The sequence below is a fragment of the Aulostomus chinensis genome, chromosome 1 (assembly GCF_037954235.1).
Source record: "Aulostomus chinensis isolate RoL2024-O1b breed Wild chromosome 1, RoL_Achi_v1.0, whole genome shotgun sequence".
Lineage (NCBI taxonomy): Eukaryota > Metazoa > Chordata > Actinopteri > Syngnathiformes > Aulostomidae > Aulostomus > Aulostomus chinensis.
The window spans coordinates 56,983,102-56,994,926 of NC_141320.1; the positions used below are offsets into that span (position 1 = coordinate 56,983,102).

Here is an 11,825-nt window from a genome sequence, read left to right on the forward strand (position 1 = left end):
TCAGGGATTTCATATTCTGAGTGTATGTCATTCATTTCACTTGCCAAGACGTTGAATGTGGGAGTGCCCTTTAACTGCCTACATGCGAGACAAATAGAATGCCTCTCAAAGCAGCTTGGATCCAGCCAATGGGCTGGAACGCTGATAAAACTCCTCCTCCTAGCATTCCAGCATCAGTTGATGGGGCTGAGTAGGAATCTTCCTCACTGCTTCCTTCACCTGCTTCTTCATCACTAATGTGGCTTTATCAAGATGGCGCCTCACAGTAGTTGGAGACATGACGGTGCACTTTGGCTGCAAGTCTTGGACAAGGCTCTGATATGCTGGCTGTTCAACAAGAGAGAAGGGCTGGAGACCAGGAACTAGAAAGCTGAGCACTGCACTGTCGACACTGTTCTGAGACCTGCTTCCTTTCTTCAAGCTTCATCAAGACGTCCCTGCCTCAGATTTTCTGATTGGAGAGAATGATGACCACATGAAAAAAATGAAAAAAAGAGAAGACAAAACAAACGCAAAATCCATCCAAATCCATTGATTGACTGCTGCAGTTCTAATTTGGAGTTTACCAACTTAGAGAACAGCTGCCGTAACACACAGAAGAGGAAGACGAAGAATGATTTTTATCCAGAAAATTGATTAAAAAAAATTTTTAAAGTGAAAGACATGAAAAATGGCAAATGGTGGGTTTTTGTTGATTGCCTTCAATCATTCCAGGAACAAGATGAGATGGAAAACATCTATTTAAACTGCATTGTCGCTCTTTCCTTCAGAGAGAGAGATGAAGGTTGATAACATCCTCTCCAAATAGTCAAACACAGGGGTGGTGATACAAGTAGAGCCTCTACATGGAAACAAAAGCACTGGGAACTTTAAAACTGTACAGCGAGTTCAGAAAAATACTTTTCCTTTAAACCTTTTTTTTAACTGTCCTCATAATCCTGTCTGTTAAGAAACTTTAAATTTTTCTGTTAACTTTAAGTTCAATGTTAAGTAAATGGATGGATGACAACAACAGAGGTGCCTGTTTCTGAGTTTAGTCATTTGGAGGTGGATCTCATGGTAGATAAAACTGCAGGCTCACTGCTGCAGAAGCTTGCTTTTTCCTTTATTTGGTGACGCATTTCCTTTGTTTGTCAGGAGGCAGGGTGAAGGGAAGTAGACCCAAATGAAGAGGAGGGTAAGGAGGGTGCACAAAAGAGGTTTATTAAAGAGACTGGAGGCTTGAGACTAGCGGCTAGTGACTTGGCTTGAGGTTTGGCTTGAGATGAGAGACTGCAGGCTTGGCTTGAGACTGGAGAGACTGGAGGCTTCAGACCTAGGAAACCTGGAGGCTAGAGACCAGGAAAACCTTCAGCCTAGAGACCGGGGAAACCATTGGAGGCTTGAGACTAGCGGCTTGAGACTAGCGGCTTGAGACTGGCGGCTGTGTCAACGCTTGATGTAGACTTTGACATTGCAACACAGCAGTACAATAAACACCACACTACCGACTCCATCACTCCTTTCAAAAGATCATTAAACAACTGAGAAAAGCCCTGTGGTAGAATTCCATCACCAGGCAACTAAACAAGAGGCAGAATCGTCTTAAAATGTATAAGGAGGTCCTCAGTAAAGCCAGAGCTGCCTCAGAAAACATAGAAACTGCTGTTAAACCAGATATTTCTTTAGACCACTTTTATCAAATTAACAGTTCAGAACTTCATTCAATGATGACCTCATCAAAACCTTCTTCCTGTCTCTTAGATTGTTTCCTACTAGGCTGCTTCAGGAAGTCTTCCCTCAGTGAGCACCTCTTTATTAAATCTGATTCCTCTTTCTGTAGTAACAGGACATGAACCACAGTCCTTGAAGGTAGCTGTCATTAAACCACTGCTTCAGAAGCCTCCTCTAGACCCTGAGGTTCTAGCCAACTATGGACTGATAGCTAACCTCCCCTTTCTCGCTAAAATTCTGGATAAAGCAGTTGTGTTGCAGCAGGTATCTGGATGGGGGAGGGGGCAGTTCATTCCTCCTCGTTGGAAGCACCAGGGCCCGGTGCTCTGTAAATACCCACCCCACCTTGCTGGCTGGGAGCCATTCTTCTTCCTCATCCATTGTCACTTTGATTTTCAGCAGCCAACATCTCTTCCTTCCACCTCCCTTACACTCATGGCCACAGACACCGACACCACTGACACTGCATTGCGCTCTTAGTTCAATTTTGGTTTATTTTTGTCTTTTTTCATTGACTAAATTTATTATTCGGCCTTCAACCTGGGCTGCAAGGTGGCGCAGTGGTGAGCACTAAGGCCTCACAGCCAGGGGTGAAAGTGGCTTAAAAGTCTTGCGGGAACTGTGCGCACGCCTTTTGGGCGCACGTTAAAAAAATGTGCACACCTGCACCGCCGATGAAGTTTTACAGTTTTTAAATCGGTTTTAGGTGATTTTTTATTAGTTTTCGGGTGTCTATTCCCCACACAACTGCAGACAACTAGATACTCTAAATTGACCGTAGGTGTGAATGGTTGTTTGTCTCTGTATGTTGGCCCTGCGATAGACTGGCGACCAGTCCAGGGTGAACCCCGCCTCTTGCCCGTAGATGCTGGGATAAGCTCCAGCCCCCCCCACCCCCGCAACCCTGAACAGGAATAACCCGAAGACAATGGCTGGATGGATGGATGGGCCTTCAGCCTGAGTCTAGGGCAAGAATTAGTCGACGTGGACAAAAATCGATACAGAGTGAGGCATCACTCTAGATTATAATCTCTGCCGAGAGTCGCTCATGTGCAATAGCATCTCTGTCTCTGAGCGGTAACATACAGAAATGGTGGTGTCAACATCAGGTACGCGTACCAAAACTTCTAAAGTTTGGTGGAATTTTTGCCTGGATGCGGCGAAAAAAAGACGACTTGCAAAATTTGCAAAGCAGACCTTGCGTATCATGGCAGTACTTCGGCGATGTCCGAACATTTAAAGAGAAAGCACGTTGGGCAGTTGAACGAAACGGAGTCTGACTCCCCTCGGTGAGATTCAAGTAACATTCAAGCTAGTATGGTTGTTATGACATACATTGTACATTTTATTAGCCTTTTTTCGCTTTAAAAGAGAGCTTGAGCAATAATCATTAAAATCATAACAATAAAAGATCCATTTTTCATTGTACCCATCTTTCTTGTGTTTATTATCATTTGCGACATAATTAAATCAACTTCATGCTAAATTTAAGAAATACAAATTATCTGAATCATTTCAATAGTCGGAGACTAGTCGACTATTAAAATAGCCATTAGTTGCAGCCCTACCTGCGTCTCGCTCTTTTGTCAGGCTTCAAAGCCTTGGAATGGCAAGGTGGTTTCTCCCCAGTATGGGTTCTCATGTGTCTTTTAAGATGTCCCTTAACTGAGAATTTTTTGCCACAAACTGAGCAGGTGAATGGTTTCTCCCCAGTGTGTCTTCTCATGTGTGATTCTAGATTTGCCTTAGCTGAGAATCTTGTGCCACAAACTGAGCAGGGGAATGGTTTGTCCCCAGTGTGTGTTCTCATGTGTTTTTTCAGACATCCCTTTTCTGAAAACCTTTTGCCACAAACTGAGCAGGGAAACGGTTTGTCCCCAGTGTGTGTTCTCATGTGTCTTTTAAGATATCCTTTTTCTGAAAATCTTCCGCCACAAACTGAGCAAGGAAACAGTTTCTCTCCAGTGTGTGTTCTCATGTGTGTTTTCAGATGTCCCTTAACTGAGAATCTTTTTCCACACTCTGAGCAGGGAAATGGTTTCTCCCCAGTGTGTGTTCTCATGTGTCTTTTTAGATACCCCTTTTCTGAGAATCTTCCGCCACAAACTGAGCAGGGGAACGGTTTCTCTCCAGTGTGTGTTCTCATGTGTATAACCAAACTCCTTCTGTAATTAAAACCTTTACTGCATGTTGAGCACCTAAAAGGACGCTCATCATTCCTGACTTCTGTCTGAGATTCAGAAGGACCAAGGTTCATGTTCTTGATGTTTTCTGATTCTCCTACAGTTTTTACTTTTTGCTCTTTTGAGCTGCAAGGAGTCACTTCCTGTCCTGGGCTCAGTTTCTGAAGCAAATTCCTCCTTGAGCAAAAGGATTCCTTGTACTCAGATGTGGCCGTGTTATCAGGTCTGACCCAATCATCCTCACTGACTTCAGTCTCAGCTTCAGAAGAGTCTGACATCTGGTCTTCAGTCTGGGGTTGTACAAGTGGATCTGGATCTGCCTTGCTGGCTGGTTCTGGTTCTGGTCCTCCACACTCTTCTCCATCAGCTTCTGTTTTCAGAGGATGAACTGGGCTGCTGCTCAGAGACTCTTCTTTCAAGTTCTCCTCAGTTAGACTCTGATGAAGCTGTGGGAACTGAGGTTTCTCTTCGTCCCCTTCACTCTTCACAGGGACCAGAGTGAAGGGGAACGTGGTGATATCAGCCTCCTCCTGCCCTTGAAGCTGCCCTCCCTCCTCACTGGTCCAGAGCTCCTCCCTCTCCTGTTTAATGTGTGGGGGCTCTGGGTCCTGCAGCTCAGGGGGAACCTCTTCTTTAATCACCAGCAGCTGCTCCACATCTGCAGGACACAAACAGCAACATCAGAAATCTCTTCATTTGACTCTGAAACAGCGGAGCAACAGACAGAAACAGAAATCAACTCAATGAAAAGAGACGTCCTGCTACTGACGACCAGTCAGCAAACTGGGAACAGAAACGCTGGCTTCAGATGCTTGGATCAACGTTGTGTCACCCAGGTCAAAGGTCACTGGTCCCCTCTGCTCAATGTTTGTCTATTCATGATCACATCTGCTAGTCAGAATGTTCATTTCTAGAATGAGACCCTGTAGGAGAATGAGAGTTCAGTCCCTAGAACCAGAGGGAACCTGTACCGATGCTAAACATGTCAGCCCACCTACACTCACAGCCAGGGAGGTGCTGGCCACTGGGAGAAGTGGAATGATTCCCTAATGGCCGGTCCAGCCCAGGCCAACTGGGCAGTGGAGAAAAAAAGGTTGTTTTTAATGGGCTGATATAATTTCCAGTCTACAGGATCATCTTTTAACAAGGTAGCACCGTAGCAGCCTACAGAAGAACAACACAAGGACACCAACATGCACAGCATGCTGGGCCAGCCTGTCACACACGCCTCAGTTAGCAGGAGTTAGCAACACAGTGTGAATGTCCCCTCAGCTTGGTCTTGTCTTGGTTCAGTTCAATGGTAACATGCTTCTGATGCCTGTCAATGGGAGTGTTCTTAACATTGACCACTGACAGTGACTCACACCTCAGGTTCCAGCCCTGGAGTGACGATTCCTGAGATCCACTGATGCGTCAGGACTTTGTTTCTTTCACTTCATGATCCTCATGGCGCCATCAAAAAATAACAACACAAAAAACACCTACACAGGAAATACTTAGCTCTCTGGCACACATAACGTCTGGGCCAGTTAATATTTATAAAACAACAACAACAAAAAAGAATAAATCGCACACAAGCAACCGGCGGCGCTCCCATGCCCTGAGTGCCTCCCCGAATCTTGGGGTGGTGGTGCCTTATGGCCTGAAGCTTGACCCGCTCTGGGGGGAGGGGGAGAACAGGGGATGGGTGGAGGGGATGGGGGTGGAGGGTTGAGGGTAGCTCTGTACGGGGGCGATGGGCCTGGTCGTTGTAGTGAGCTGTGGTTTGCCCCGTCTTGGAGTGGGGTGTGGGTGGGCCTCGACGCTGGCAGGGCTCCATGCCCCTGGGCTCAGCTCGTGCTGTGGGGGGGTGCCCAGTGGGCCTGGGGGTCTCTGTCTGCCCTGTCTTTCTGTGGGCTGCCTCCAGGCGGGGCTTGCTGCCTGCCTACCTGCCTGCTATCCTGGACTGGGGGCGTGTTGTTGTGGTCCCCCACATCAGCTACCTACAGCATCCAAGACAAACCGTAGCCCACACATACACATGTGATGCACAACTGATCCCTAATCACACACTCAGACATTTACTTTTGAAATTATATTAAACCAAATGGTAAATCTGCACTGGAAATTCTGCAACCAATGCTTTTTTTCTGTTGTCGTTGTTGTTACTTTGTATTTTTAAATTTGTTTGTTTTTCTGCTATTTTTGTTGTGTGGCCCCCCCCGTCTTCCCTATCCTGTCCCTGTTCTCTCTGTCCATCCACTCCTGAGCCTCAGTCCAGTCGCCTAATCAATGAACCAACACCATTCCAAATAAAGTTAAACACAAATGGCATCAGGTTCCTCCTTTGCAGAGTAAAACTGCTTCAGGACAACAAGGCACCAGGAACATGGATGCTGCTGCTGAGCAGGACAGGTTTACAAACAAACAAAAGAAGGCTGGACAACAATCCAAAGAAAAACTAATTTACCCTTTGATTTTGCCCTTTTACCTTTCAGACGTTCACATACAACTCAGAAATGGCTTTTTACACCTAAAATCCCCCAAAATGCTCACTGAGGGCCTCTGCAGCTCCACTTCCTGGGCTGAATGAGGGGCCCAGCAGGTCCCTGGGGGACTCACCTGCTCTGTAGAGCCTGACTCGGGGCTTCACCACGGCATCGAGCAGCAACCTCTGACGGCGGTTCTCCCGCTCGTACTCCGCCACGGTTTCCTCCAGCAGAGCCACGATCTGCTCCGCGGCCGCCGCCAGTCGCTCGGTGAGCAGCGATCTCAGCACCGGGACTCCAGCCGCTGAGTCTCCTTCTCCCAGCTGCAGCAGGAAGTCTTCAGCGGCGGCGAGGATCCGCTCCTGGACCGACACCCGCAGCAGCTGCGCGGCGCACATGTTGAGGTTCTACCGGCGCCACTCAGCCTTCAGGAGACAAAGACCGAGGCCGGGGGTTCACGGACTTCTCCTTCTTTCCTTGTTGATCAGAGGCGTCCCCCTTTTTCTTCTTGTGAAGCGCGTATTGATGACGTATGTGGTGACGTCAGAAGCCTCGCGAGCCGGCAGTGGCCACGTGACTGATTCAGGAACTGGTTCGCTGTCCCCCCCCCCCCTCCTCTTTATTAACACAAACAACAAAACATTAACAATGACAAACTCCTATCAAAAGGTACCAAACTTTCATATCAAAGTCCATTCACATCTCCTTACAGACTACAAACTGCAAGCTAACAGCTTACAATGCTAGTGTATATCACAGCATGTTATCATCACATATTACAAGAGCAAACACAGAAGAAGAAAAGAATAAAGTGAATCCTACCAAACAACAGTAAATCCCTTTGCAGCCGATTATTTACAGTTTTTTTTGCATTTGTCAATAGTATTTTGAATGTTCTTTTTTCCCCACTATCTTCTGCATCTTTACTTCTCCAAATTCCTAAATATCTGATCTCATTTTTGACAGGTACATCATACAGAGAAGAATCGGAACAGCTACGGATACTCGTAAATTCACATTTGTCCAGGTTCAGGTGCAGACCAGAGGCTTGAGAGAAAAGCTTTATTATATCCAGGATCATCAGCGAGCTGACTCATAATGAATCTGTGATCGTTTATGTCTAGTCCTTTAATGTTTGAATTCATAACAGTTACAGCAAGTAATTCAGTGGCTACAATGAATAAAAGAGGTGAAATGCTGTCTGATGCCTCTCTGATGACCCTAAACCTGGAACATGTGCCTTCTGAGAGGGAAACACAATGCGCTGATGACGTTGCAGGAGGAACTGTAACGACACAGGGTACTCCCTGAGCAGGGTACAGGGAGCAGGGAGCAGGGAGTACAGTGCTGATTGGAACGGCTGGAGCGTTTCTGGGTTCCTGCTTCATCGGTGCCCTGTGAAAGAGGGATTTAAAGAGAGGGAGAGACCCTGGCAAGAGAAAGAAACCACCTGAGTCTGAGCCTGGAGGAGGAATTGTTCTTTTTACATCAAAATGAGTCAAATCTCTGTTTCATGAGTTCCATGTCGTCCTGGTGTCAGAAGCACATCCACAAACCAAGTAACAAGCAGATTCTAAATGTGACATTCATGTGGAAAGAAATGAGTGAACATGATGAGGATGAATGAGCTCTTTGAGCGGCTCTTTGAAGTGAACCGCGGGATCCGGATCCTGATTGGGAGCTGCTTTTTTGGGGGGGGCGGGTTGCATTTTTTTTCTTTCAAGCCACAGATGATTGGTCAATATGAGGTGTGGCCTGTGCTCCTGCACTCAGTGCATGGGGGGGGGGCACACAGAACAGTCAGTGAGCGTAGAGATGGAAGAGAGGGAGGAGAGGAAGAGAGCGACAACACGCAGGAAAGGTAAAAGAAAAAAGATGAGAAAATGAGTGACAGCAGGAAATGCAGCAAGACTTGGAGTCATGTTAAAAATATTGATATTTAATATTTAATATACTGCGGTATATTTTCCAATAAATTCCACTACATTTTTGTTTTATGGGAGAGGCTTTAATCTGTGGCTTTGATGTCTAAACTCTGACTCTGATGTCATTGGTGCTGACTGAATTCTACCAGCAAACAGACTGTGAAGGCTCATATTTGTGATGCAGGTAGGTGCTGCCCCCTAGTGACCAAATGGAGAACGACATGTAATGACACGAAAATTCGATATTTTTACAATACTTAGATAAAAATACCTCACAGCAGGAAGGTTCCAGGTTCGAGCCCCAGCTCCAGCACAGGATCTTTCTGGGTGAGTCTGCATGTTCTCCCTGTTCCTGTGTGGGTTCTCTCTGGTACTCCAGCTTCCTCCCACAGTCCAAAGACATCAAGAGGGGACGAGGCTGATTGATACTCTAAATTGGTAGGTGTGAATGGTTGTCTGTCTCTATGTGTTGGCCCTGTGATGGACTGGTGACCTGTCCAGGGTGAACCCCGCCTCTCGCCCGTAGATGCTGGGATAGGCTCCAGCCCCCCCGCAACCCTTACTAGTAAGGAATAAGCAGAAGATGACGATGGATGGATGTGGAAATGTGCTTCACTAGATGTGATCATTTCAGTGACACAGCAGGCGTGCACTCCAGGGTTCACCCTGGACAGGTCACCAGTCCATTGTAGGGCCAACACATAGAGACAGACAACCATTCACACCTACCAATTTAGAGTATCAATCAGCCTCGTCCCCTCTTGATGTCTTTGGATGGTGGGAGGAAGCCGGAGTACCAGAGAGAACCCACGCAGGCACGGGGAGAACATGGAGACTCCACACAGAAAGATCCCGCGCCCGAGCCGGGACTCGAACCCGGAACCTTCTTGCTGTGAGGCCACAGTGCTGACCACTGCACCAACGTGCAGCCCCACATTTCCACATGCAGCTGCTAAAATTGTTTAAAAAATCCAGAATACTTTGATTTTTTCACATCTGGGATCGAGATTCATGTTGTTGTGTGTGTCACTTTTATGTCCCGTTACTAGCATGATGTCACTCTGGTAGCATATTTTCACTGTGGTGTATTCTTTTGCTAGGACTCTTTGTTATGGGTAGAAAAATCAGCAACATGGCAAAAGTCAGATCACAACAGATTTTCTTTTCTACTTTTGTTATATTCTTTGTACTTGACATGTCTTCCAGGACAAGAAGCTGAGAGAAGAGAGCTGAAGAGAGAACGGTGCCAGGCTGAGACTGCTGCAGTCATGCGGCGTTTTTAAAAGTCACATTTTGAAACAAAACTTGGCCAACACTCAATTGACATTAAGGGAACATTAAACTGGTTTAAATCATTTTTATCAGGTTGATTTCAGTTTGTTGACGTTAATGATAAATCGTCTATACGAACCAAAGTTAAACACGGTGTTCCTCAAGGTTCAGTGCTGGGGCCAATACTCTTCCCTTTATATATTCTTTCTTTAGGTCATATTATTGGGAAACACAATGAATTTCCATTGTTACTCAGTCATATTTATCAATAAAGCCGAAAGTCTTCAGCGGCAGCGAGGATCCGCTCCTGGACCGACACCCGCAGCAGCTGTGCAACGCACATGTTGGGGTTCTACCGGCGCCACTCAGCCTTCAGGATTGATTGATTCCTGACATTAAAACAATGCCTTCATACATTTATGACGACATCCAAAATATGAGCCTTCACAGTCTGTTAGCTGGTAGAATTCAGTCATCACCAATGACATCAGAGTTTAGAAATCAAAGCCAGAGATTAAAGCCTCTCCTATAAAACATGGATATGGTGGAATATACTGAAAACTACTGCAATACAGTACATAAATATTATAGTGCCATATATGGGAACCTACCTCTTATATTCTTTAATGTCCTCCAATTGCAATGGACCATCTATGACAAATAACTATGACTTCTCTGGGGCAGAAGTCGCCGAGGCAGTTAAGCAATTCCGCGGTGGCAGAGCTCCAGGTGTGGATGAGATCCGCCCTGGGTATCTCAAGGCTCTGGATGTTGTGGGGCTGTCTTGATAGATATGTCTCTGCAACACTGCATGGACAACAGGGGAGGTGCCTTTGGAGTGGTGGTCCCCCTCTTTAACAAAGGGGACCAGAGGGTGTGTTCCAACTATCGGGGGGTCACACTCCTCAGCCTCCCTGGTAAAGTTTACGCCAGGGTACTGGAGAGGAGGGTCAGGGCGATAGTCGAACCTCAGATTGAGGAGGAGGAGTCTGGTGTTCGTACCGGCCGTGGAACCATAAATCAGCTCTTCACCCTTGCTAGGGTGCTGGAGGGGGCATGAAAGTTTGCCCAACCAGTCCACATGTGTTTTGTGGATGTAGAGAAGGCTTACAACCGTGTTCCCAGGAGCACCCTATGGGGGGTACTCCGGGAGTATGGGGTGGATGGCCTCTTACAAAGGGCCATTGGGTCTTTCTACCAGAGGAGCGAAAGTCTGGTCCGTGTTGCTGGCAATAAGTCTGACTTGTTCCCGGTGAGGGTTGGACTCAGCCAAGGCTGCCCTTTGTCACCCGTTCTGTTCATAACCTTTATGGACAGAATTTCTAGGCGCAGCTGGGTGGTGGAGGGGGTCGAGTTCGGTGGTGGGAGGGTGTTGTCTCTGCATTTTGCAGATGACGTAGTCCTCTTCGCTCCATCAGGCCAAGACCTCCAACTCTTTCCGGGCACAGTTCACGGCTGAATGTGAAGTGGCTGGGATGAGAATCAGCACCTCCAAGTCTGAGGCCATGGTCCTCAGCCGGAAAGGGGTGGTTTGCCCACTCCAGGTCAGAGGGGAGGTCCTACCTCAGATGGAGGAGTTTAAGTATCTCAGGGTCTTGTTCACAAGTGAGGGTAGGATGGAGCGGGAGATTGACAGGCGAATTGGGGCGGCGTCCGCAATGATATGGGCGCTAAACCAGTCCGTTGTGATGAAGAAGGAGCTTAGCCAGAAGACGAGGCTCTCGATTTACCAGTCAGTCAACGTTCCAACCCTCACCTGTGGTCATGAGCTTTGGGTAACGACCGAAAGAACGAGATCGCAAATACAAGCGGCCGAAATGAGTTTCCTCCTCAGGGTGGCTGGGCTCTCCCTTAGAGATAGGGTGAGAAGCTCAGTCATTCAGGAGGGACTAAGAGTAGAGCCGCTGCTCCTCCACGTCGAAAGGAGTCAGTTGAGGTGGTTCGGGCATCTGGTGAGGACGCCTCCTTCGGGAGGTGTTCCAGGCATGCCCAACTGGGAGGAGGCCTTGAAGCCAACCCAGGACACGGAGGAAAAAGAATTGTGATCAAAGAATTTGAAGTCAATCTTGAGATCAGTTGGATCTCTGTTAGAAGGAGGCATCCTGTGCTTTTTATCCCTCTCTCTCTCTGTTAATGTTTCCTGCTGTGTGCGTGTGTGTGTGTGTGTGTGTGTGTGTGTGTGTGTGTGTGTGTGTGTGTGTGTGTGTGTGTCAGCAGCTTCCAGCTGAAGCAGTCAGTTCAGTTTCCCTTCAGTGTGACTGAGG

General features: G+C 47.2%; 1 protein-coding gene across 1 annotated transcript; it reads right to left on the reverse strand.

Moving 5' to 3' along the window:
- Nucleotides 1–2,637: 2,637 nt before the first annotated feature.
- Nucleotides 2,638–6,869, reverse strand: LOC147272359 (uncharacterized). The gene is made up of 2 exons (XM_086207864.1): nucleotides 6,498–6,869; nucleotides 2,638–4,554 (listed from the first exon to the last, which is right to left on the reverse strand). The coding sequence occupies exons 1-2, from the start codon at nucleotides 6,760–6,762 to the stop codon at nucleotides 3,278–3,280; spliced, it is 1,542 nt and encodes a 513-aa protein (XP_086063990.1). The 5' UTR covers nucleotides 6,763–6,869; the 3' UTR covers nucleotides 2,638–3,277.
- Between the last annotated feature and the right edge of the window lie 4,956 nt (nucleotides 6,870–11,825).

Bases quoted from the DNA above. Each gene is read 5' to 3' on its own strand.
- LOC147272359 (XM_086207864.1), bottom strand. From the start codon at position 6,762: ATGTGCGCCGCGCAGCTGCTGCGGGTGTCGGTCCAGGAGCGGATCCTC. The intron at 4,555-6,497 runs GTGAGTCCCCCA...TGTGTCCTGCAG, and splicing joins AGTCAGGCTCTACAGAGCAG to ATGTGGAGCAGCTGCTGGTG.